Below are 24,506 nucleotides of genomic sequence, written 5' to 3' on the forward strand. Positions count from 1 at the left end.
GACGAGGCGTGCCTGCTTGCTCGACGTGCAAGACCCATCTGTAAGAACAGGTTTGGTGGAGTGGGGGTTGTTAGCGCCGGGGGGGGTGCGTCTTCGGGCAGGAGGGATTGGGCACCCTCCTGCCAGCGACCGATATTGTCGGGGGGGGGCGATCGGTAGTGTCGGGGGGGGGGGGCGGTCGGTAGTGTCGGGGAGGGGGGTGCGTCTTCGGGCAGGAGGGTTTGGGCACCCTCCTGCCAGTGATCGGTCAGGGGGCCACGGCCCGCTATACTTATAGCGGCAGAGAGATCCCTTGCCGCGATAAGTGTAGCGGGCCGTGTCTAATCTAACCCGATTCTCTAACCCGTGTCTGTAACATGGACGCCGGTTACAGAATCGGGGTTTAGTTTAGGCCGATTCTGAATAGGACGCCTCTCCCGGGCCTAGGTGTCTTGCGGGCCTCACCTTCAATATAGGCGGCCTGCCTGGGGAGCATTTTTTTTAAAAAAACGTGCATCCCGATTGGCTGATTAGACAGCTGTAGGACGCCTACAGCTGCCTAAAATCGGGACGCACTTTTAGAGAATCAGGGCCTTAAGGCACAAGTTTTCCATAAAAAATAATTCTTTATAATACCGAGGGCCTCAAAATAGTACCTGGTGTGCCACATGTAGCCCCTGGGCCGCGAATTTGAGACCACTGGTCTATATGCACAATTGTTTATTGAATTACTCCTGGAGGTTTTTATGCCTATGAAGTGATTTGCCCTCTCTAGTTGGTAGAGAGTTTCTTCCTAACAGGGTTTTGAGGCTTTTCCTTGTGTAAAAAAGATTAACCTAGTCTTTTTTTAAAAAAATTTAATACTATATTTTTCTCTCCATAAGAGGCACCCTGGATTTAAAGGAGGAAAAACCAAGAAAAAATATTCTGAACCAAATTGTGCCTCTGAACACAGCCCCCTAGAAAAATAGACAAATATAGTGCTGCAGACAGATTTTGATCACTAAATTGAAATCCTACCTTTGTTGTCTGGTGATTTCTGGTTGCAATAGATAGTTCAATTCCTTTCCTTTCCTCTCTACCTCCCATGTCGCCAACCCTTCTCTTCCTTTCCTGCAGCGGGTAAGAGGGCGGCGAGTAGCAGCAGGGGGGAGGGGCGACGAGCATCAGCAGAATGCCAGGGGGTGTGTGTGGAGGTGTATTCCCTTTTTGGGGGTGGAAAAAATGTGTCTTATGGAGCAAAAAATACGGTAGTTTTTATACAGCTGGTGTGTTGGGGTTTTAGATACGCAATTGTTCTGGCTGGGAGCATTTTGATTTGTGATAGAATCAAGCCTGGTTCCCCAGGTTCTTGGGCCACCGCACTAACCATTACACTACTCCTACTCGCATTAAAGTCTTGTTTGTTGTAGTACAGGGATCTCAAAGTCCCTCCTTGAGAGCCACAATCCAGTCGGGTTTTCAGGATTTCCCCAATGAATATGCATTGAAAGCAGTGCATGCAGATAGATCTCATTGGGGAAATCCTGAAAACCCGACTGGATTGCGGCCCTCAAGGAGGGACTTTGAGAGATCCCTGTTGTAGTATTAGGAGTATTGGTATCAACTTTTAGTTCTTATTTTGCGTGGGAGGCTACTGAAAAAGCACTTAATAAACTTTTCCATCTACATGTTTGTCCACAATTTGCAGAGCATGCAGCTTTTGTTTCCATGGTAAGAGTAATTTTTGTGCTTCATCAGTCTAACTTCCCTGTTGGACATTCTTTTAATTACAAAGCTTTTTTTTTCTTGGCCATTAATTCTGAGTGCTTGGGGAATATATGGAGTGGTGTGCATTAACTTTGGAAGTAGATATGAAACAAAACATGGGTAGGCAAGTGATTGCGGCTTTTCAATTAACCCCCCTCCCTCCTCTTCAGCAAGGAAGTTATAATAGATTCAAAAAGATTTGGGGGCCAGTAATTGCATATTCTAATGATTAGACACTTTTGACACCTTGTTATTACATAGGAATATAATTAGTGTGGGGATGGGGAGGTATGTTATGTGATTTAATGAATTCATTATTGATGATTGGATTGGGTGGGGGGAGGGTAATCTTTTTTATATGTAATGGATAATAATTGTTAAAAATGTCAAGTGATTTGTACAAATTATATGATTGAATATTGTACACTTGTTGCAAGAGTCAAAAATGAATAAAGAATTATATTAAAAAAATTAACCCCCTCCCCCTTTTACAATCTAAATAGTAAAGCATATTGATTATTTTATCTTTAAAAAGTTTTGTTGTGAACAGATTGTGGTTGTGGTGGATTATAGTATTAAAGAATAAGAATATGAATATTTACCTTACACCAGTTGATTCATTGCTGCTTTATTTTAAAATTTGTATACCGTCTACACTTAGGGCTCCTTTTACGAAGGCGCGTTAGCGGTTTAACACGTGTAATAGCGCACGCTAAACCGCCGGCCGCGCTAGCCGCTACCGCCTCCTCTTGAGAAGGCGTTAGTTTATCGGCCAGCGCGGGGGTTAGCGCGTGATTAAAAGTTGCGCGCGCTAAATCCGCTTACGCGGCTTCGTAAAAGGAGCCCTCAGACAGTTTCCAAAAAAAGAATGTACATAATAATAAAAACAATACAATAAAAACTAGGTCTGTGGTGAATACTGCTTCAAAGTTCCCTTAGATCAGTGGTCTCAAACCTGCAGCCCGGGGGGCCACATGCGGCCTGCCAGATACTATTTTGAGGCCCTCGGTATTTTTATCATAATCACAAAAGTAAAATAAAAACAGTTTCTTGATCAAATGTCTCTTTAGCTATAAATGACAATATTATTATTAAGACTTAACCAAAAGGAAAGATTTTATAAACTATAAAGAATTTTACCTCATGCAAAATTGTCATTTCTTTAATAAGACTTTAACTAATTTTTCTGAGGCCCTCCAAGTACCTACAAATCCAAAATGTGGCCCTGGAAAGGGTTTGAGTTTGAGACCACTGCCTTAGATCTAAAACAAATTCTGTTATGAATCACGGAGTCTTGAACAATTTTCTAAATCCCATTCTATCAGTACAGTAAAAACTAATCTCCTCTTTTTATGAAGCCGCGTTAGGGTTTTTAAAATCACCAGCCGCGGTGGTAAAAGCTCTGCGCTCATAGAATTTCTAAGAGCGTCAGAGCTTTATCCGCTGTGGCCCATGATAAAAAAAACCCTAATGTGGCTTCATAAAAAGGGGAGGGGGTAAGTCTGCAAACCATACTGCTTCAGAATTCCCTTGGAGCTCATAAAAATGCTGTTAGAAATAATTGGGTCTCTGAACAGTTTTCTAAATCCCTTTCTGTCAGCACGCATCCTTAGGTGGCCCAACAAAGAATTCCAGGGTTTGACCCCTGCACAACAGAAACAGTTGCGCTAGTTTTGTCATATCTTGGGCTGGCATTACTCCTCAAAAGTGCCACATTTTCTGATCACAGTGACTGACTAGGCCGATAGTCACCCCTCTCTTAAAACACATTGGTATTGGTATGCAGGGAGAGTGGCGCAGTTGTTAAAGCTACAGCCTCGGCACCCTAAGGTTGTGGGTTCAAACCCAAGCTGCTCCTTGTGACCCTGGGCAAGTCACGTAATCCCCCATTGCCCTAGATACATTGGATAGATTGTGAGCCCACCGGGGCATACAGGGAAAAATGCTTGAGTACCTGAATAAATTAATATAAACCGTTTTGAGCTCCTTTGGGAGAACGGTATAGAAAATTAAATAAACAAATAAATTGCGATTACTTTCTTTTGAACTCTAAACATCACAGACAACCAATGTAGCTGTCGCAAAAATGGTGTAATATGCGCATACCTAGGTTCCCCTGTCACAAGATGTGTTGCAGCATTCTGCACCACTTGTAATGCCTGACATTTTGTTTTCACTACTCCAAGATATCCCCCCCTTCCCCTTTTATAAAACCACAATAGTGTTTTTTAGCGCAGGCCGGTGGCTGGACTACATGAGACATGGCTAAGAACTGCCAAACATGGAAATAAGTTGAAATTGAAAGATTATACTTGAAAGAACCAGTGTGACTGTTGGACATTGGCAGCTAAGAAAGTTCTGTGTTTACAGGGTGATATTGAACAAAGTTGGGGATTCTCTACGGATTTTGGGTGATCATATACAGGTGGGGATCTCCTATCTAATAAATATATTTGGATTGATTGTAGTGATTTTATATGACAGTTTATATATATTTATGAAAATTAGGTTGTGATGTTAAATTAATAAAACATTTTTTGGTATATTGGTATTAGCTCTTTTTCTTAATACAAGTAATAAGCTTATGAGCTGAGCTAATAAACTTTTGAGTGTAAGTATCCTAACACGTATTAGATGCATATTCATTTGAGAAATCCTGAAAACCTGACTTGGCGAGAGCCAAGGTTGGACACCCCTGGTATAGATAGATACTGCTTTGACAGGTTAGCTGTTCTGGATTTCTGTCAGCAGCTGAAACCCGTCCTGCAGGCATGCACACACAGGAATAACCCCATACCTGTCCACCTCAAGGTCATCGCTTCCTTTGCATGCCTAGGCACCGGGATCTTCCAATCTGTCCTAGTAACCAATACAGGACTCACCCAGCCTGTCATCTCAAACTGCCTCACCCAGTTCCTTCAACCTCACCCATAACTATATAACCTTCCCCCCCCCCCGGCCCTACAGAGCATCATGGGTGAGTTCTACACCATAGCCCACTTCCCCTCAGTCATCGGTGTCATAGACTGTATACATCTGTAGAAATGGGAAAGCATTCCATTCAAAGAATATGCAAATTGTATGCAATGTCCAGGAGGAAATAGTGAATGTGTATGATCAATGCCCTGGCGCTACCCACAATGCCTACATCTTACAGCATTCTGGAATCTACAGGAGAGTGACCTGAGGGGAGTTAACCACAGTTGGTTGTAAGGTAAGCACCACAGGGATACACTAAACCTACACCCTAGCCTCTCTACCCCCCCCCCCCCCCAAACACTCCCTCCTGACAGCTTCTACCAATCTCCCCCATCTTCAGGTCAGCTGGAACTGACATTTCTCCCACCCTGTCTCTTTTTGCTTCCCTCCCACAGGTGACCGATGCTATCCACAGCAAGTCTGGCTAATGACCCCCACTGTGCACCCCCAAATTAAACATGTCCCTCCCTTATCTCCACTCTTCCCCAGACCTACTCAGGGTCAGCACAAATACTCAGCCCAGATCTTCACAGATCCTCACAAATATTTAGCAGTGTGCTTATGTTGTCTTTTATTTAACTTTGCGCTAGATTCCTGACCAGTTTGCAACCACTTTGCGACCCTGACCCAATTCACTAACCTTCCTCCCAATCCAATCTGCTGAGGACCAATCGCTCACAGTCCTTGCTGACTGTCCTGCTCTTGAAATCCCAGCCCTGAGAATGTAAAAACTGCCCTGCTCTCTGCCCTATAGCCCTGGAATCCAGTAAAACCACAAGCAGTTCTGCTCTCTGCCTCTTTGCTCTGCAGTCCTGAAATCACAACCATACTTCCCCCCCAAAACTGCCCTGTTCTCTGCTGCCCTGACTCTCCTGCTCTCTTCCGCCTTTCCCTGCAGTGCGAGCCCGTAGTTTTAACCCGCGGGTTTAAAGCAGGGCTGCACTATGGTGTGTTCTGTTCCAGAACACGCTGCAGTGCAGCCCTGCTTTAAACCCGCGGGTTCAAACCACGGGTTCTCACTGCAGGGAAGGGCCAGAAGAGAGCAGGAGAGTCTTTAATGATTGTGTCCTGGGATTTCCATGTTGCAGTAGTCTCAAAAGCTGCTTTTTATCATTTTGCTAAGCTTAAAATGAGAAGAAACAAAGTCCCAAAGGGCACATATAACAGGCGAGTATAAAAATAAAAAAAAAGTAAAAAATGCTTTGTTCACGGAGAGAAAGCACATGCGTAGACCATCTACAGGCAAAGAAGATAGTCTGCGCATGTGTCAGGATCGCTCTGCCTGATCGCTCTGGGGTCGGTGTGGGGCGTGCCTCCGATCGCATCCATTTGCATGAGGGTACTTCGTGAATCGGTCGACCGGCCACAGATTGGATCGCCCATGGATCGGATCCATGAGGTTAGTGAATCTAGGCCTATGTACTTCCATTGTTTTTAAATTAAACTCAATGAAAAGCACTTGTCAAGTCTTGAAAACAATGCTTACAAATGAGCAGAAGTATTTATCATGTGAACAAAATTTGCAGTCATTCTATATACATTAAAGGAATCCACAGTGCATGACTCATAGATCCTATACACAGGCACCACTATCACTTTTCAGTCAGCACTGCATGTACTTAGGTGAACTAAATATTTCTAAATATTTGTGACGACCTGTGAAGATTTAGGCTTAATATTTGTGGATTCTTTTTTTTTTTTTTTTTTTTACAATAACTCAAGATAGTGAAAGTGGTGTTTTTTTAGACTGAGGATTTTTTTAAATAATAATAATAAATTTTATTTTTATACCGCAGTACCTCTATGCGGTTAACAATAACGAAAAGCTGAACAAAACAGCGATAGTACAGCAATAGCATTAAAATTCGTAATAACAGCCGGCGAATTTATCAAAAGGATAAGTTTAGCATTTTTCCTAAAAGCTGAACGAAAACAGCAATACATTAAGATTCATAGTGACGTCAGACAACTTTATCAAAAAGATAAGTTTTAACATTTTTCCTAAAAATTTGATAGGAATTAGAAGCCACAATGAAACCACTTAGGGCTCCTTTTATGAAGGTGCGCTAAGGCCTTAAAGCGCGGAATAGCGTGTGCTAAATTGCCGCACGCGCTAGCCGCTACCACCTCCTTTTGAGCAGGTGGTAGATTTTTGGCTAGCGCGCACTATAGCACGCGCTAATCTGGTGCGTGCACTTAAAAAGCTAGCGCACCTTCGTAAAAAAAGCCCTTAGTGTTTTACTCCATTTGCCAGCTTGGAAAGTTAGCGTTCTTTCAAAGAATCTAGTATATATTCATCCTTTTAAGGATGGAAAAGAGAAAAAAGAACAGCCACGTGTACGACGTTCATTACCTGAAAGTTTGAAATGTTTCAACGTGTAACATGGTGCATTTCCAAATAGAGTCTTATAACTGATACAGCGGATACAAGCAAATTTTAAAAATATTCTCACCTTAACAGGAAACCAATGCAATTTCCTAAGATAAGGTGACATTTTTGGAAAGGTGTCTTGCTTTTGGGAAATTAAGCTGGTTTTCCATATTGTTGCCTAAGTACATTTTTTGGTTTTTGATAATTGAAATCACTCATTATCCCAGGACAAGCAGGCAGGTATTCTCACTAGTGGGTGATGTCATCCGACAGAGCCCCGATACGGACATCTTGCAAGCATGTCTTGCTTGAAGAAACTCAGAAGTTTCGAGATGCCCGCACCGCGCATGCGCCAGTGACTTCCCGCCCGATGGTCCGGGCGTGTCTCCTCAGTTCTTTTTCTTCCGCGGAGCTGAGAAGTCTATCTTCAATTTGCGCCCATTGAATCTCTTTTTTTGCCTTCTATTTTGCCGCGGGTTGAGTTCTTTTGGCTCTCCTGTGCATTTATTTCTTTCTTTGATTTCTTTTTTCAAAAAAAAAAAAATAAAAAAATTTTCCTTCCGATACCGGGTCAGCCGCGTGGCTGGGGCCCCGCGCCTTCGACCTTGCGGCGGAGCTTTTCCAGCTTATGTCCCGGCCGATTACCGGTTTTAAAAAGTGTAGCAAGTGCCAGCGCGCGATTTCGCTCACGGACCTTCATCGACGCTGCTTACAGTGTCTGGGACCGGATCACTTCCCAAAATCGTGCCGGCCTTGCTCCACTCTGACGGCGAGAGCGTTTAAGCGCTGCTGTCTACTGTGGGAGTCCATGTTCAAGATGGAAGCTTCATCGGATCCTGCAGCTTCGACATCGACATCGACGGGTGCTTCGACTCCTTCAGCGAAGCCCTCTGCCTCCCCGGCTGCTTCGGGCCTCCTGAAACCGGCATCGTTCACACCGGTTTCGGCCCTGGCTTCGGCGCCGGTGCCTTCCTCCGTCTCCTCGGAGCAGGTATCGACCCCTACAGTTCCACCGGTGGTGCTCAAGGTGCCGAAGACTGGCAAGCAGAAGCACGCAGCACCGAAGGAGCGCGGAGACCGTGCGGAAGGGCCCCCTTTTGGTGCGGATCCCTCCATATCGGCTTCGTTGCGGTCCCTTCTGGAGGCTCAGTTCGTGGAGCTCATGCAGACCATGGGGCCTCGACTGATTGCCATCATCCAGGGTGACCTCCCAGCTTCGGCTTCGAGGGGCGGACCGCCCCCTCCTCCTCCTCCTCACCGCACGACCTCGTTGCTCGGCGAGGAGGAGCGGCGAGCGGTGTCCGGGTCCTCGAGGAGGTCCTCCATTAGTGCTGTGCCTCCTTCGGAACTGATTCCCTCGAGGAGGGCCTCCCTTAGTGATATGCCTCCCTTGGAGCCCATCCCCTCGAGGAAAGCCTTGTTTAGTGACCTGCCTCCCTTGGAACCGATTACTCCGCCCCATGACTCAGTGTGGCGTCCACCTTCGGGGCTACCCAGTCCTGGGCATAGCAGGAAGCAGGACGAGTTCTTCCGAACCCCCTATCAAGCCTGGGCGGCGTCAGGGGAGGCGCCGACTCTTCCGCCTCTGCGATCGACGGCATCTAGTCCGATCTCCTCCTTGGAGGCGTCTGACCCAGTTTCTCACAGACGGGCTCGATCCCCTTCCAGGCATCGAGAGGGGCATCGATCCAGACATTCTTCGAAGCATTCCTCTTGGCACTCGACCGTCTCGCCTCAGAAGAAATTGCCTCGGTTGGGGTATGCTGCTTCGACTGGGTCTCCTCCTCCGGGCCCGGAGTTCGAGGACCCCGAGGTTTTCTACTCGTCCTGTTGCTCGCAGGCCTCTCTGGAGCCTGAAGCCTCTTCTTCTTCTAGTCCGTCTCGCAGACCGGCGACGGCGGACCAACTGTCCTTTTCATCGTTCCTCAGGCAGATGGCAGATGACATGGACATTACTCTCGATGCTGGGTCTCGATATTCCAAGGAGTACCTCGATACCATGCACTTGCCTCGTCCTCCGGCAGAGTCCTTGCGGCTTCCCCTGCACAAGCTCCTCGACCAGACCTTCATGCGATGCTTCGAGTCTCCTTACTCTATCCCTGCGGTCCCTGGCAAATTGGATGCGCGGTACCGCACGGTGCATCATAAAGGCTTCGAGGGTCCTCGGCTTTCTCACCAATCCCTCCTGGTCGAATCCTCACTCAAGCGGTCTCATCCTGGCCAGGTCTATGCTTCAGTGCCTCCGGGCCGCGAGGGCAGAACCATGGATAAGTTTGGTCGACGCATCTATCAGAATTCGATGATGGCGTCTTGAGTCCTGAATTACAATTTCCACTTTGCAGCCTACTTGGAATTTTTTCTACCTGTGCTTCGGAAGTTCACACCATACATCGAGTCCCAGGCTAGGTTTGAGTTTGAGGAAGTGGTTGCTTCGCTGTCCCAACTTCGGCTTCAGTTAATGCAATCTGCCTATGATGCGTTCGAGCTCTCAGCCCGAGCGGCGGCCTGCTCGGTGGCGATGCGCCGGTTGGCCTGGTTGCGGACCATTGATATGGACCCGAATCTTCAGGACCGCCTGGCGAACGTCCCGTGTGCTGGGGCGGATCTTTTTGACGAATCCATCGAGACTGTCACGAAGAAGTTGTCTGACCATGAAAAGTCCTTCCAATCTATCCTTCGGCCGAAGCCTAAGCCTCAGCAGTCTCGACCTTCTCGTCTGCCATTGATTTATCAGAGGCGTTATCAGCCGAGGCAAACTCCACCTGCGAGGCAACCGGCGAAGCGTCAGCCTCCCCAGAAGGGTCAGCCTAAGTCTCAGTCGCCTGCTGTCCCTAAGACCACTCAGCCTTTTTGACTGTCTCGTCAAGGGCATAACCAACCTCGTTCTGCCTCCCCCTGTTTTTCCCATCGGAGGGCGCCTCCATCATTTTTATCATCGCTGGGAGGCCATAACAACCGACCTCTGGGTCCTTACTATCATCATGGAAGGATACTCTCTTCATTTCCATCGGGTCCCTCCGGACCACCCTCCAAGAGAGTATCCTTCCAACTTGACTCAGACCGCCCTTCTTCTTCAGGAAGCTCAGGCTTTGCTCCGGCTTCGTGCCGTGGAGCCGGTTCCGACGGACCAACTGAACCAGGGGTTTTACTCCCGGTACTTCCTTGTTCCGAAGAAGACGGGCGACCTGCGACCCATTTTGGACCTCAGGGTCCTCAACAAATTCCTAGTCAAAGAGAGGTTTCGCATGCTGACACTTGCTTCTTTCTACCCCCTCCTCGAGCAGAACGACTGGTTATGCTCTCTTGATCTCAAGGAGGCCTACACTCATATTCCCATTCATCCGGCCTCTCGCAAGTTCCTCAGATTTCGGGTGGGACATCTCCATCTGCAGTATCGAGTGCTTACATTCGGCCTGTCTTCGTCCCCCAGAGTCTTCACCAAATGTCTGGTGGTGGTGGCCGCGGCCCTCTGGTACCAAGGTCTTCAGGTATTCCCCTACCTCGACGACTGGCTGATCAAGGCTCCCTCGGCCTCAGGGGTCCTCTCAGCGACCCTGTCAACGATTCTGTTCCTGCAGAGTTTGGGATTCGAGATCAACTTTCCCAAGTCTCATCTACAGCCGACCCAGTATCTTCCCTTCATCGGGGCTGTCCTGGATACTGTACGTCTCAGAGCATTCCTTCCTTCTCAGCGCATGGATGCTCTTCTTCATCTCTGCCAGTCTGTGTCTTCTCGCCAGACCATCTCAGCGAGACACATGATGGTCCTCCTGGGCCACATGGCCTCTACAGTTCATGTGACGCCGTTTGCCAGACTCCACCTCAGAATATCTCAGTGGACTCAGGTGTCGGATCCGTTGACTCGACACATCACAGTCACTCCTGCTCTTCGGCAGTCTCTGCTCTGGTGGATGACCTCTTCGAATCTATCCAGAGGTTTGCTGTTTCATTCTTCTCCCCACCAGAAGGTTCTCACGACCGATTCCTCGACCTATGCCTGGGGAGCGCATCTGGATGGGCTTCGCACTCAGGGATTCTGGACCTGTGCGGACCGACTCCATCAAATCAATCTTCTGGAGCTCAGAGCCATCTTCAATGCTCTTCAAGCTTTTCAACATCTGCTTCACGACATGGTGGTCCTCATTCGCACCGACAATCAGGTCGTCATGTATTATGTCAACAAGTAGGGGGGCACGGGCTCGGCCTACCTCTGCCAGGAAGCTCTCAGAGTCTGGGATTGGGCGGTTCGCCACAACACCTTCCTCAAAGCTGTCTACATTCAGGGGACGGACAATGTCTTGGCGGACAAACTGAGTCGTCTTCTCCAGCCTCACGAATGGACACTCCACTCCAAGCCCCTTCATCAGATCTTTGCTCAGTGGGGAACGTCTCAGATAGACCTCTTTGCGGCTCCCCACAATTTCAAGCTGCCTCAGTTTTGCTCCAGGATCTACGCTCCTCATCGCCTCGAGGCAGATGTTTTTCTGCTGGATTGGGGGAATCGCTTTCTGTATGCGTTTCCGCCATTCCCTCTCATTCAAAAGACTCTAGTCAAACTGAAGTCCGAACATGCCACCATGATTCTGATAGCTCCTCAGTGGCCCAGGCAACCTTGGTTCTCCCTTCTACTTCAACTCTACTACTTCAGCAGCAGGGAACCGTGCCTACTTCCAGTGTTTCCTTCACTGCTTACTCAGCATCAGGGGTCTCTGCTTCATCCCAACCTGCAGTCTCTCCACCTGACAGCTTGGTTCCTCTCAACGTAACTCCGCACCAGTTTTCCCAGGCGGTGAGGGATGTCTTGGAGGCTTCCAGGAAGCCTGCTACTCGTCAATGCTACTCCCAAAAATGGACTAGATTTTCTTCATGGTGTATTTCCAATTCTAAGGAGCCTCAGCGAGCCTCCCTATCCTCTGTTCTGGACTATCTTTTACATCTGTCTCAGTCTGGTCTCAAGTCGACATCTATACGAGTCCACCTGAGTGCTATTGCGGCTTTCCATCAGCCTCTGCAAGGGAAACCTCTCTCTTCTCATCCTGTGGTTTCCAGATTTATGAAAGGACTTTTTCATGTCAATCCTCCTCTCAAACTGCCTCCAGTGGTTTGGGATCTAAATGTTGTCCTTTCTCAGCTTATGAAACCTCCTTTTGAGCCTCTGAGCAAGGCTCCACTAAAGTTTCTCACTTGGAAAGTGGTTTTTCTGGTGGCCCTCACATCTGCTCGCAGGGTCAGTGAGCTTCAGGCCTTGGTGGCGGACCCACCTTTCACAGTATTCCATCATGACAAGGTGGTCCTCCGCACTCACCTGAAATTCCTGCCTAAAGTGGTCTCTGAATTTCACCTCAACCAATCCATTGTGCTTCCAGTGTTCTTTCCAAAGCCTCATTCTCATCCTGGAGAATCAGCTCTTCACACTCTGGACTGTAAACGTGCTTTGGCTTTCTACTTGGATCGCACCAAACCACACAGAACTGCTCCTCAACTTTTCGTCTCCTTTGATCCAAACAAGTTGGGACGACCTGTATCGAAACGCACCATCTCCAACTGGATGGCGGCTTGTATCTCTTTCTGCTATGCCCAGGCTGGATTACCCCTTCCCTGTAAGGTCACAGCATATAGGGTCAGAGCAATGGCAGCCTCTGTAGCCTTCCTCAGATCGACACCGATTGAGGAGATTTGTAGGGCTGCCACTTGGTCCTCGATTCATACGTTCACCTCTCATTATTGTTTGGATACTTTCTCCAGATGGGATGGGCAGTTTGACCAAACTGTGTTACAAAATTTGTTCTCCTAAGTTGCCAACTCTCCCTCCATCCCATTGAGGTTAGCTTGGAGGTCACCCACTAGTGATAATACCTGCCTGCTTGTCCTGGGATAAAGCAATGTTACTTACCGTAACAGTTGTTATCCAGGGACAGCAGGCAGCTATTCTCACGTCCCACCCACCTCCCCTGGGTTGGCTTCTCTGCTAGCTACCTGAACTGAGGAGACACGCCCGGACCATCGGGCGGGAAGGCACTGGCGCATGCGCGGTGCGGGCATCTCAAAACTTCTGAGTTTCTTCAAGCAAGACATGCTTGCAAGATGTCCGTATCGGGGCTCTGTCGGATGACATCACCCACTAGTGAGAATAGCTGCCTGCTGTCCCTGGATAACAACTGTTACGGTAAGTAACATTGCTTTATTATTTTATTACCCAGTTTTAGTTTCCCTAATTTTTGCTAATACTTCTACATTAGTCTGCTTGTTTTGGCCTTTTCCTTTTTATACATAGAATTTCTATCCATAAGGATTCAAATGTGTATTTTGTGTCATGCAGAACGTTTAATCTATTTGATTTAAGGGTCTCTTTAACATATAACACTACTCCTCCACCAATATGATCCATCCTATTACTGCACAATAATTTGTACGCTGGTATGACAGTGTCTCATTGGTTATCTTCCTTCCACCAGGCATCGGAGATGTCTTTTATATCTATCTTTTTACTGAGTATAATATCCCCCCTTATACAAATCTGCAGTAGCAGCTGCCGTGTGGCAAACGCTCCAATGCCTATTAAATCCCTATGGGCATAGGAGCGATTACCACAGCAACAGCCACTAACATGGCTTTTTTGTAAAAGGAGCCCTTTTTTTAAGGTGTTGGTGGCAATGCTGTTTACTACAGTGCAGGAGATTTAGATCTAACATAGTAACATACATAACATAGTAGATGTGGCAGATAAAGAACCGAATGGTCCATCCAGTCTGCCCAACCTGATTCAATCTAAAAATTTGGTGGTTTTTTTTTTCTTCTTAGCTATTTCTGGGCAAGAATTCAAAGCTCTGTCTGGTATCATTCTTAGGTTCCAACTAGTGCTGCCTGATTCACAATTCAAATTGGTTCACCGATTCACTTCGGGTGAATCGATTCGAATCAATTTAAATAAAAAAAAAAATCGGCTTCCCGATTCGGACCATCTCCCCTCGCCCCCTAAAGCAGGAGCGGCAGTGCTGCTCTTGCTGGATGGCCGCTGCCTCACCTGTTTTAGAGGGCGAGGAGGGAGGGTCAGTTGGGAAGTGCTGCAGTCCGGCTTCCCTCCTGGCCTCCCCGAAGGACTGCCCCCCGAAAGACTGCGCACCCTCCCCCCCCGGGAAAGCCTCCTTGTTGCTCCTGGCCTCCCCGAACCGTTTACCTTATTGCTGGAGCCTGCAGCTAAAGATCGCGGTTACAGCGTCTTTGTGCTGTGAGCTGTTTCCTCAACTGCGATCCTGCCTCTGACGTTAGAGGAGGGCGGGACCGCAGCAGAGGAATCAGCTCAGAGCACAACGACGCTGTAACCGCGATCTTCGGCTGCAGGCTCCAGCAATAAGGTAAACGGTTTGGGGAGGCCAGGAGCAACACGGAGGCCTTCCCGGGGGGAGGGGGGCAAGTCTTTCGGGGGGGGGGCAGTCTTTTGGGGGCAGTCCTTCAGGGGGTGGGACAGGCCTTGGGGGGTGCAAGCCTTCAAGGAGGGAACAGGCCTTTAAGGGGGGGACAGGCCTTCAAAGGGGGGACAGGCCAGGGATGGTGGCATAGGCCTTCAGAGGGGACAGGTTGGCCTTCGGGGGGGCAGTCCTTCAGGTGGTGGGACAGGCCTTAGGGGGTGCAGGCCTTCAAGGGAAGAACAGGCCTTTAAGGGGGGGACAGGCCTTCAAAGGAGAGACCGGCCAGGGTTGGTGGCATAGGCCTTCAGGGGGAACAGGCAGCCTTCAAGGGGGTGGGGATAGGCCTTCAGGGATGGGGGTACAGGCCTTCAGGGGGGAGGTGCAGGCCTTCAGGGGGGGACAGACCTTCAGGGGAGGGGGGCCCTAGTGTAGAAGTACACAGAGGGAGGGAAGGGGGTTCAAAGAGACGTGCATATGCTGGACTTTGGGGGGGGGAAGAAATAATGGGTCTAAAAATAGAGGAGAGGGAGAGAGATGATGGACAATGGGATTTAGGGAGGGAAGGAACAGAAAGGGAGAGAAGTTGGACACAAGGGATGGTGTGGAGGGGGGTAGGATAGAGATACTGGATAGGAGGGTAGTTTGGAAAAGAAAAGGAGAGATGGTGGATCCTGGGGTGGTGGGGAAGGAGGGAGAGATGCTGGTTGAAAGGGTATTTAAGAAAAGGTGGATCTGTGGAGGGAGATGAAAAAAAGGAAAGATGCCAGACCTCCGGGGGAGGGAAGAGAAACGGAAGGGGAGGACAGAGATGGAAAATGGATGGTTAGCAGGGAGAAAGAAGAAAGAAGGAGACCCTGGCAAGCAAGTTATCAGAAGACAACCAGAGCCTGGGACCATCAAGATTTGAATAATGACCAGACAACAAAACGTAGAAAAACTAATTATTTCTTCCATTTTGTGATTACAATATGTCAGATTTGAAACGTGTATCCTGCCAGAGCTGGTATTAGACCGCAAACGTGGGCTAGGATTTAAGAGAGAGAGGAAAAGTGTTTTTGTTTGTTTATTTTGTTTACATCACAGCGCCAGTGTGGTTAGGAGAAGGCAAAGGAGGTGAAGAGGCTATAAAATAAACCCACCAGGATGTTTTAAAAAAACACCCAATTGGGCAGGAAAATTGAATCGAATCGAAAAACCAATTCAGTAGGCTGAATCGAATCAAAATTATTTTTCCTGAATCGGGCAGCACTAGTTCCCACTACTGAAGTCTCCATCAAAGCTCACTCCAGCCCATCTACATCATCCCAGCCATTGAAGCCCTCCCCAACCCATTCTCAACCAAACGGCGATATACAGACCCAGACCGTGCAGTCTGTCTAGTACTGGCCTTAGTTAACAAGACTTAAGGGGCTTAGCAGCGTCATGATGATGGCATTTCTTTCAGCCTTTTGCTAAACAGAGCTTGGAGAATGTCTGTTACCTGTGAAGTAAAGAAATATATGTGTAACTTTATGTAGTAGTAAATCACATTCTCTTGAAAATCAGGGCAATAACCTGAACTTTTGTTTTTACATGTTATGAGCAACACCATTTTGTTTAGTTTAGTTGTCATGATTGCCAAAAATGAATTATTTTTTTTCCTATACTGTTTCTCAGTGTTCTTATTTTTTCCTGCAGATTCTCAATAATACCTGTTTATCTTAGATATTGACTTTGTTGAATATTTTTCATGCCATAGAAGTTTACATAAGTGCTAGAATTACACAAATTATTTTCTTTTTAATTTACAGATGCATGTGAATCCTTGTTTCTACCAGGCCTGTGTTAACAGCCAGTTACTGCCTCTGGAGAGAAATGAATGGCATTGGCTATGCCCAGGAGACTGCTTTTCATTATTACCAGACAAATATGTTTTCAGGGTTATTGCCTCCCATTCTGACATGGACGACACATTAAGGTAGGTACAGTAATGTTTTTGCTTTCAAGTCCTCTAATGTAGAGTGTTAGAAAATTCGGCTTATGAAATTGTGTGACTGAAGAAGCAAGTCATTTGTTGATTTCTTTGAGCAAATACAAGAGTTAACAGTTTGGAAAATGTTGGCACCGCAGTAAGGGCTCCTTTTACTCCGTTTTTAGCGTGCGCTGCATTGCAGCTCAATGCTGGCGTTAGCATTTAGCGCACGCCAAAACCGCTAGCGCAGCTTAGTAAAAGAAGCCCTAAGTGTCCTTATCCACTCTGGCATTTGGGGTAGTGTAACACAGATCAACGTTTCCAAGACATTTCTTTGGGATGGGAACGCCTCTCACCTTACCAGAGAAGAGGCAGGATACTCAAGCAGAGTTCATATCTTTAGTTTGCAATCAAGGCTGATTTTTATCTCTTAAAAAAGTTGGATAGTTTAAATCAGGGATGGCCTTGTGTTTCAGGCAACCTGCCATTGAATTTTATGTAGTTCATGAAACCATGGGAAGTAAGAGAATACACGAAAGATGTTCCACACAAATGTCATAAGCCAAAGTTTTATTGTCAGTGGAACTGTTGAAGGATACAATAACAGGACAAGATTTATTTGATGGTATTAGCAACTCTTTGGAAAGACAAAAATATATAATAACGGACCATTCTAGTAATAATTTGTGTTCATTCAGTCATAACATTCAGTTTTATTGGCAGTGAATTATATGGTACATTTTGTTAATTTTTTATGTGTGGCCTGCTAGGGACAGTATTGACATTCATACAGCACCTTTGTATGAAAGGTTTAAATAAACAGTTAAAAACACCATTCAAAGCTGGTTTGATTCCTATAACTCTTGCTTTGAGACATAGCTTTCTTTCTGTGCCTCTTGCAAGTTAATTCTTCTTGCTTCCTTTTCTGTTGAAGGCATACCCTTTTTATTTCCTCACTGTGTGTCCTAATTGCTTGTACATGATTGCATATTTTCAGCTCTTTTAGGACACCATCTATGCCAAGGTACGGGTAACTTCATCAACTGATATTTGCAAAACTTCATCAACTGATATTTACCGAGGTCCAGCTAACTTCATTGTCTCAGCTTACTCAAGTTATATATGCAACCCACCATATATATATGGCCCTGTACTGATGAGCCTAGCCAATGTAGGAGCCTAGCCAATGTACCGAGGAGCACATGCTATGTACTGATGAGCCTAGCCAATGTAGAGCACATGCGATGTGCTGATAAGCGTTGCAAATGTACCGAGGAGCACATGCAATGTGCTGATAAGCATTGCCAATGTACCGAGGAGCACATGCAATGTGCTGATAAGCGTTGCCAATGTACCGGTGGCCGTGGAAGCCCATGCTGTTAGAGCCGCTGATGTTGTATATTGTTGATATTGTGCTGCCGTAGAAGCTGGCGCTGCAGTTGAGGCCGTGGAAGCCTCTGCTGTGCCTCTGCTGTTGTATATTGCTGATATTGTGCTGCAGTAAGCCTCTGCTGTTGTATATTGATGATATTGTGCTGCCGTAGAAGCTGCCGCTGCAGTTGAGGCCGTGGAAGCCTCTGCTGTAATAAGCCAATGTAGAGCATTTGCGATGTGCTGCTGCCGTAGAAGCTGCCGCTGCCGTTGAGGCCGTGGAAGCCTCCTCTGCTGTAATAAGCCAATGTAGAGCATTTGCGATGTGCTGATAAGCGTTGCCAAAGTACCGAGGAGCACATGCAATGTGCTGATAGGCGTTGCCAATGTACCGGTGGCCGTGGAAGCCCCTGCTGTTAGAGCCGCTGATGTTGTATATTGCTGATATTGTGCTGCCGTAGAAGCTGGCGCTGCAGTTGAGGCCGTGGAAGCCTCTGCTGTGCCTCTGCTGTTGTATATTGCTGATATTGTGCTGCCGTAGAAGCTGCCGCTGCAGTTGAGGCCGTGGAAGCCTCTGCTGTTGTATATTGCTGATATTGTGCTGCCGTAGAAGCTGCCGCCGCAGTTGAGGCCGTGGAAGCCTCTGCTGTTATAAGCCAATGTAGAGCATTTGCGATGTGCTGATAAGCGTTGCCAATGTAACGAGGAGCACGTGCAATGTGCTGATAAGCGTTGCTGATGTACCGAGGAGAACATGCAATGTGCTGATAAGCGTTGCCACTGTACAGCGGAGCACATGCAATGTGCTGATGTAACGAGGAGCACATGCAATGTGCTGATAAGCGTTGCCAATGTACCGAGGAGCACCTGTAATGTGCTGATAAGCGTTGCCAATGTACCGAGGAGCACATGCCATGTGCTGATAAGCGTTGCCACTGTACAGAGGAGCACGTGCAATGTGCTGATGTACCGAGGAGCACATGCAATGTGCTGATAAGCGTTGCTGATGTACCGCGGAGCACATGCAATGTGCTGATAAGCGTTGCCAATGTACCGAGAAGCACATGCCATGTGCTGATAAGCGTTGCTGCTGTACAGAGGAGCACATGCAATGTGCTGATGTACCGAGGAGCACATGCAATGTGCTGATAAGCCTAGCCAATGTACAGAGGAGCGTATCCAATGCACAGAGGAGCCTATGCGATGTACTGATAAGCCTAGCACATGCAATGCGCTGATAAGCCTAGCCAATGTACAGAGGAGCGTATCCCATGTACTGATAAGCCTAGCCAATGTACAGAGGAGTATATCTAATGTACCGATACAGAGGAGCACATCCCATGCACTGATAAGCCTAGCCAATGTACAGAGGAGCACCTGCAATGTGCTGATAAGCCTAGCCAATGTACAGAGGAGCATATCCAATGTACCGATACAGAGGAGCACATCCAATGTACTGATAAGCTTAGCCAATGTACAGAGGAGCACATGCAATGTGCTGATAAGCCTAGCCAATGTACAGAGGAGCACATGCAATGTGCTGATAAGCCCAGCCAATGTACAGAGGAGCATATCCAATGTACTGATAGAGGAGCATATACCGAGGAGTATATCCAATGTACTGATACCGAGGAGCACATGCAATGTGGCCTAGCCAATGTACAGAGGAGCATATCCAATGTATTGATAAGCCTAGCCAATGTACGGGGGAGCGTATCCAATGTGCTGCCTACCTAATGTACAGGGGAGCCTAGAAAATGTACAGAGGAGTATATCTAATGTACTGATGAGCCTAGCGATGTACAGAGGATCCAGAGTACAATGTACTGATAAGCCTAGCCAATGTACCGAGGAGCATATCCCATGTACTGATGAGCCTAGCCAATGTACAGAGGAGCATATCCAATGTACTGATGAACCTAGCCAATGTACAGAGGAGCATATCCCATATACTGATGAACTTAGCCAATGTATAGAGGAGCATTCAATGTACGGATAAGTCTAGTAGCCTATCCAATGTACTGATAAGCCTAGGCAATGTACCGATGAGCATGTACTGATATCCCCTGTACTGATAAGCTTCGCCAATGCACAAGGGCGCATAACCAATGTACTGATGAGCCTAGCGATGTAAAATATCTGGATCAGTGTGTAGATATCAAACTAATTATCCCATATTCCCCATAATCCAGGCATGTGAGACCAGTAATATAGTAGGTCCTAATATGTGTGAATATATTAAAATGATTTGTGAATTTATATTAATTTATTGTTGTGTTATACACCCCAATGTAAGGGCCGATAAAGCCATGTCCCTTCATGTATCGGACTTACCTCCCAGATGCTGTCTCTGAGCTCTCGAATGAAGCCAGTGTTGTACAGTAGTATGTCTCGAATCCATGAATCGAAGTCTAAGGGCAGGACCTGTGAACCGAAGTTCCCGCCGAGTGGATGCTGCCCCAATCTCGGGAGATCCTATCCTAGGCTAAGCAATTGGACGATCTCATTTGCCCCTCTAGCTTAGTGGGGTTAAAATCGCGGGTGGTGCTGAGCTCTAGCTGAGATGTGCGGCCGTAGAAACCGCGGTGGTAGCGCCTCTTTGGTGCTGGTGGCTTCTTCGGCACGGCGGCATGGATCGTGACTTGTGCTGTCGAGAAATACTTATAGAATGATACAGTAAGTACCGGCCTAAGGAGAGTGGAAACATGATTGTATATCAGCATGTCATGTCAAAGGAAAACAGAGCGGCCTCCAACTAGTGTCTTCCTTGTTTTATGAGGTAAAGTTATATAGCAGTAAATTAATAAGGAAAACACAGTACATATGTAGGTTGTCGGCAGTCAGTTGTTCCCTATTGCAAGTTATAGTTAAATTATCGGCAATAAGAAATTTATCAATAAGATAATTCCCGGAAATAAGAAAGTTATAGTTAAAGAAAATTCATTGAATGAAGAAATGTGATGAGTCCAGTGTCATCGCTGTCTCATTAATTGGAATAACAGGAAGGGTAAATGCTTTTAATATTTCTCACCCCAAGGATAAGACTTATCGGATCATTAGATTAGCTGATTGGATAGATGGGAAGACTAGAAATAACCCGTGAAGCATAACTTCCTCATCTAGCACAGCCCTGAAGGCAAGGTCTTATATTTTGCCCAGCGCATTGCAGCAGAGAAGTAGACTCAGTAGAAGTAGGAGTAGGAAGTGATCAGGCAGAGTACGGTACAGGGATTCAAACAGGGATTGGACGGATTCCTGAGGGATAAAGGGATCGTGGGATACTGAGAGAGATGCTGGGATGTAACACAGGTATAGAAAGCTAACCAGGTAATAAGTATAGAAACCCAACAGGTCGTACATGTGCAAGACCGGAGGGTTAGGACTACGATGGGAAGATAGGACTTAAATGAGAAACCAAGGTGGCAAGGGAGCCCCTTCTGGTGATGCAGACAGGTCGTGACCTGTTTGGGCCACCGCGGGAGCGGACTGCAGGGCAGGATGGACCTATGGTCTGACCCGGCGGAGGCACTGCTTATGTTCTTATGTTCTTATGACTCAGGGGAATCACCGAATGCAGGGAATTGTCAAGCTAATTAAATTTGTTGATCCCTCCACTTGCTATGGAAGGGGTCGGAACAACGTTTTCCCCACGGCAGCCGGGGCTGTCCCTAAAGAAACAGCAGCAATGGCCGTGCCGAGATCTGTGGCCGCGGCTGGCGGCCTCCCGGGTGCCCAGAGCGGTCAACCGCCATCTGCCTCGTCGGACACAGGCAGGCAGATATGCAAAAGTACTTTTCTATAGTTAAAAGAAAATTAGGACAAGTTCCTGGAGGAACAGCTCATGGCTGCTAATGAGACCGACATGGAGAAACCTGGGATTTGGCAGCACGGAATACTGTCACCATTTGGGTGCCCTCCAGATACTTGTGACCCAGATAGACCACTGTGGAAACAGGACTCCAGGCTAAATGGATCATTGGTCCGACCCTGTATGGCCACTTTCATGTTCCCACTCTGAAAGTGTACCCGCCACTGAACCTGGTCCTTGGGACGTATATCCAGGCATATGTATAGATATGAGTTTCTTAAATTATGCCGACACATTCTCTAGTACAGAGGGGCAGCTGAATGCAGTGGACTTTAAATCAAGGTGCCAGGGTTAAAATTCAAATTAACTCTTATTTTGTAACTATGAGTTCCAAGAAGAGAAATATATATAAAATGAATCTGAATGTACTCGATTCGGTGCAGGTAACTAATATATTTAGGTTCAGTAGGTATTTGCTGTTTATGTACTGTGCACAATAAAATTATTATTTATTTATTTATTTATATTTATTTATTTAATTTTATTTTTTTTATTTTTTTTATTTTATTTATTTTTTTTTTTTGTGTACTTTCCTCTCCTGCGTCCTCTCTCCGGCAGGTGCACACCGGAGTGTCTCGGACCGGCGTCGGCCTCCCCACGGGACTCCGGTGCAGCTGCCGGATGGGGGAGTCCTGGCGGAGAGGTAGCCGGGCCGCCGCACACGCGGCCAGGGGGCGCGCCGCCCTGGAGCGCCGGCCAGACTCAGTCGGTGCCGAGGGCCGCCAGCCCCAACGCGGCCCGCGGCCCAGGAGGAGGGGAGTCGCCGGCCCCGAGCGCCGGCGCCCCGGAGCGCCGGTCGGAGGCGGCCAGCGCCGCGAGCCGCCGCCCCAACGCGGCGCGCGGCCTAGGAGGAGGGGAGTCGTTGGCCTTGTGGGCCGGCGCCCCGGAGCGCCGGTCGGAGGCGGTCAGTGCCGCGAGCTGCTATCCCCAACGCGGCCCGCGGCCTAGGAGGAGGGGAGTCGTTGGCCTTTAGCGCCGGTGCCCCGGTCGGAGGCGGTCGGCGCCGAGAGCCGCCTGCCCCAACGCGGCCCGCGGCCCAGGAGGAGGGGAGTCATTGGCATTCAGCGCCGGCGCCCCGGAGTGCCGGTCGGAGGCGGTCGGCGCCGGTGCCGCTTGCCCCAACGCGGCCCGCGGCCCAGGAGGAGGGTAGTCGTTGGCCTTTAGCACCGGCGCCCCGGTCGGAGGCGGTCGGCGCCGCGAGCCGCCTGCCCCAACGCGGCCCGCGGCCCAGGAGGAGGGGAGTCGCTGGCCCTGAGCGCCGGTCGCTGGCCGTCGGCGCCGCCGGCCCCGACGCGGCCCGCGGCTGGGGAGTGGAGTCGACGTCCCAGCTCGGCCGGTGCATCCGCCCTCCCCGTCCGCTCGGCGCGCGGGAGGCCGGGCGGCGCCCCGCACTCGGACGCCCGGACCTCAGAAAGGCAGGAGAGAGAGCAGCAAAGGTGGCCCAGTGCGGCCGCAGGCTGCCATGCTGCCTGGTTCGGGTGTGAGCTGTGCGCCGCTCCGTAGGGGTGAGTGCATGCCGGGAGCGGATCGAGCCGGCGATGCACGTGAGGAGACAAACCTGGAAATTAGGAGACACGTTGCCATGGTCTCCCGCGATCTCCCTTCCGCTCCCCATGGATAGAGGACTACTCCTTGCCGCGTGTGCAGCGGCCCCAAGTCTCGGACACTGTAGTCGGAGACACCCAAAGGACGCCCTGCCAGCCTCCCGCTTCGCGGGAGCGCTCCAGCCAGGTGAGAGACAAATCTATTATTGCAGTGGGTGAGCGGAAGGGAAGCCGCGTCCGCCTCATGTGAAGCCGGATCGAAAGGGGCGACCTCCCCTCCGCTCACCCTAATCTATCCTACCCCCTTTCCCCCCCCCCCCCTGCACCTAGCCGATTGGCCCCCAAGGCTTCGGCCGATTTGTCATCGCTCCTCCCTATGTGGTTCGGAGCTTGTTCTAATTGCTTGTACATGATTGCATATTTTCAGCTCTTTTAGGACACCATCTCCCAGTCGGCTTAGCTTCAAAGTAATCTTGTTTCTTTTATAATCTCCAGTATCTTTTCTTCAAACTCCCTGAATCGACTGGAGCTTTCCACACTCTTGCCCCTCTCTCGCTGCATGGCTATCTCCGAGTCCTCCTCTCTTGCGGCAGAGCGACGCACAAGGCTGGTGCGAGCTTTTTGCGATCCTGCCTGGTCCCGTGCTGCTCCCTGAATGGGGAGAGTGTGGCGCAGTGGTTAAAGCTACAGCCTCAGCACCCTGGGGTTGTGGGTTCAAACCCACGCTGCTCCTTGTGACCCTGGGCAAGTCACTTAATCCCTCCATTGCCCCAGGTACATTAACTAGATTGTGAGCCCGCCAGGACAGATGGAAAAATGCTTGAGTACCTGAATAAATTCATGTAAACCGTTCTGAGCTCTCCTGGGAGAACGGTATAGAAAATTGAATAAATAAATAAATACAGAGTCATTATAGCATTCTTAGGGCTCCTTTTACTAAGCTGCGTTAGGGCTTTAACGCGCGGAATAGCGCTTGTTACATTGCCACGCGTGCTAGACCTTAACGCCAGCATTGAGCTGGCGTTAGTTCTAGAAGCATAGCACGCGGTAATTTCCTGCGTGTGCTTAAAACACTAGCGCACCTTAGTAAAAGGAGCCCTTAGTCTTGTTTACCATCCCTTTTCTAATAATTCGTGGCATCTTGTTATTAGGTTATTGGGGTGGTAGACAGGTGGGACTAGTAAGGGAAAGGGATTCGGACTTGTACACCACTTTTTTGTAGTTATACAACCACACTCAAAGCGGTTTACATGCAGGTACTTCAAGCATTTTCCTTATGTGTCTC

General features: G+C 48.4%; 1 protein-coding gene across 6 annotated transcripts in view; it reads left to right on the top strand.

Moving 5' to 3' along the window:
• The window catches only part of APLF (aprataxin and PNKP like factor), a 227,654-nt gene that overhangs the window by 44,879 nt on the left and 158,269 nt on the right, over nucleotides 1–24,506 (top strand). For all 6 annotated transcript variants that reach the window (XR_004538758.1, XM_033937192.1, XM_033937190.1 and 3 more), the window contains exon 3: nucleotides 16,278–16,444. Coding sequence is in view for 5 of the 6 variants with exons in the window: in XM_033937192.1 (XP_033793083.1) it covers nucleotides 16,278–16,444 (167 nt within the window). In the remaining variant the exon portion in view is untranslated. The remainder of the gene's footprint in view (nucleotides 1–16,277; nucleotides 16,445–24,506) is intronic.

The sequence above is a fragment of the Geotrypetes seraphini genome, chromosome 3 (genome assembly GCF_902459505.1).
Source record: "Geotrypetes seraphini chromosome 3, aGeoSer1.1, whole genome shotgun sequence".
NCBI classification, from domain to species: domain Eukaryota; kingdom Metazoa; phylum Chordata; class Amphibia; order Gymnophiona; family Dermophiidae; genus Geotrypetes; species Geotrypetes seraphini.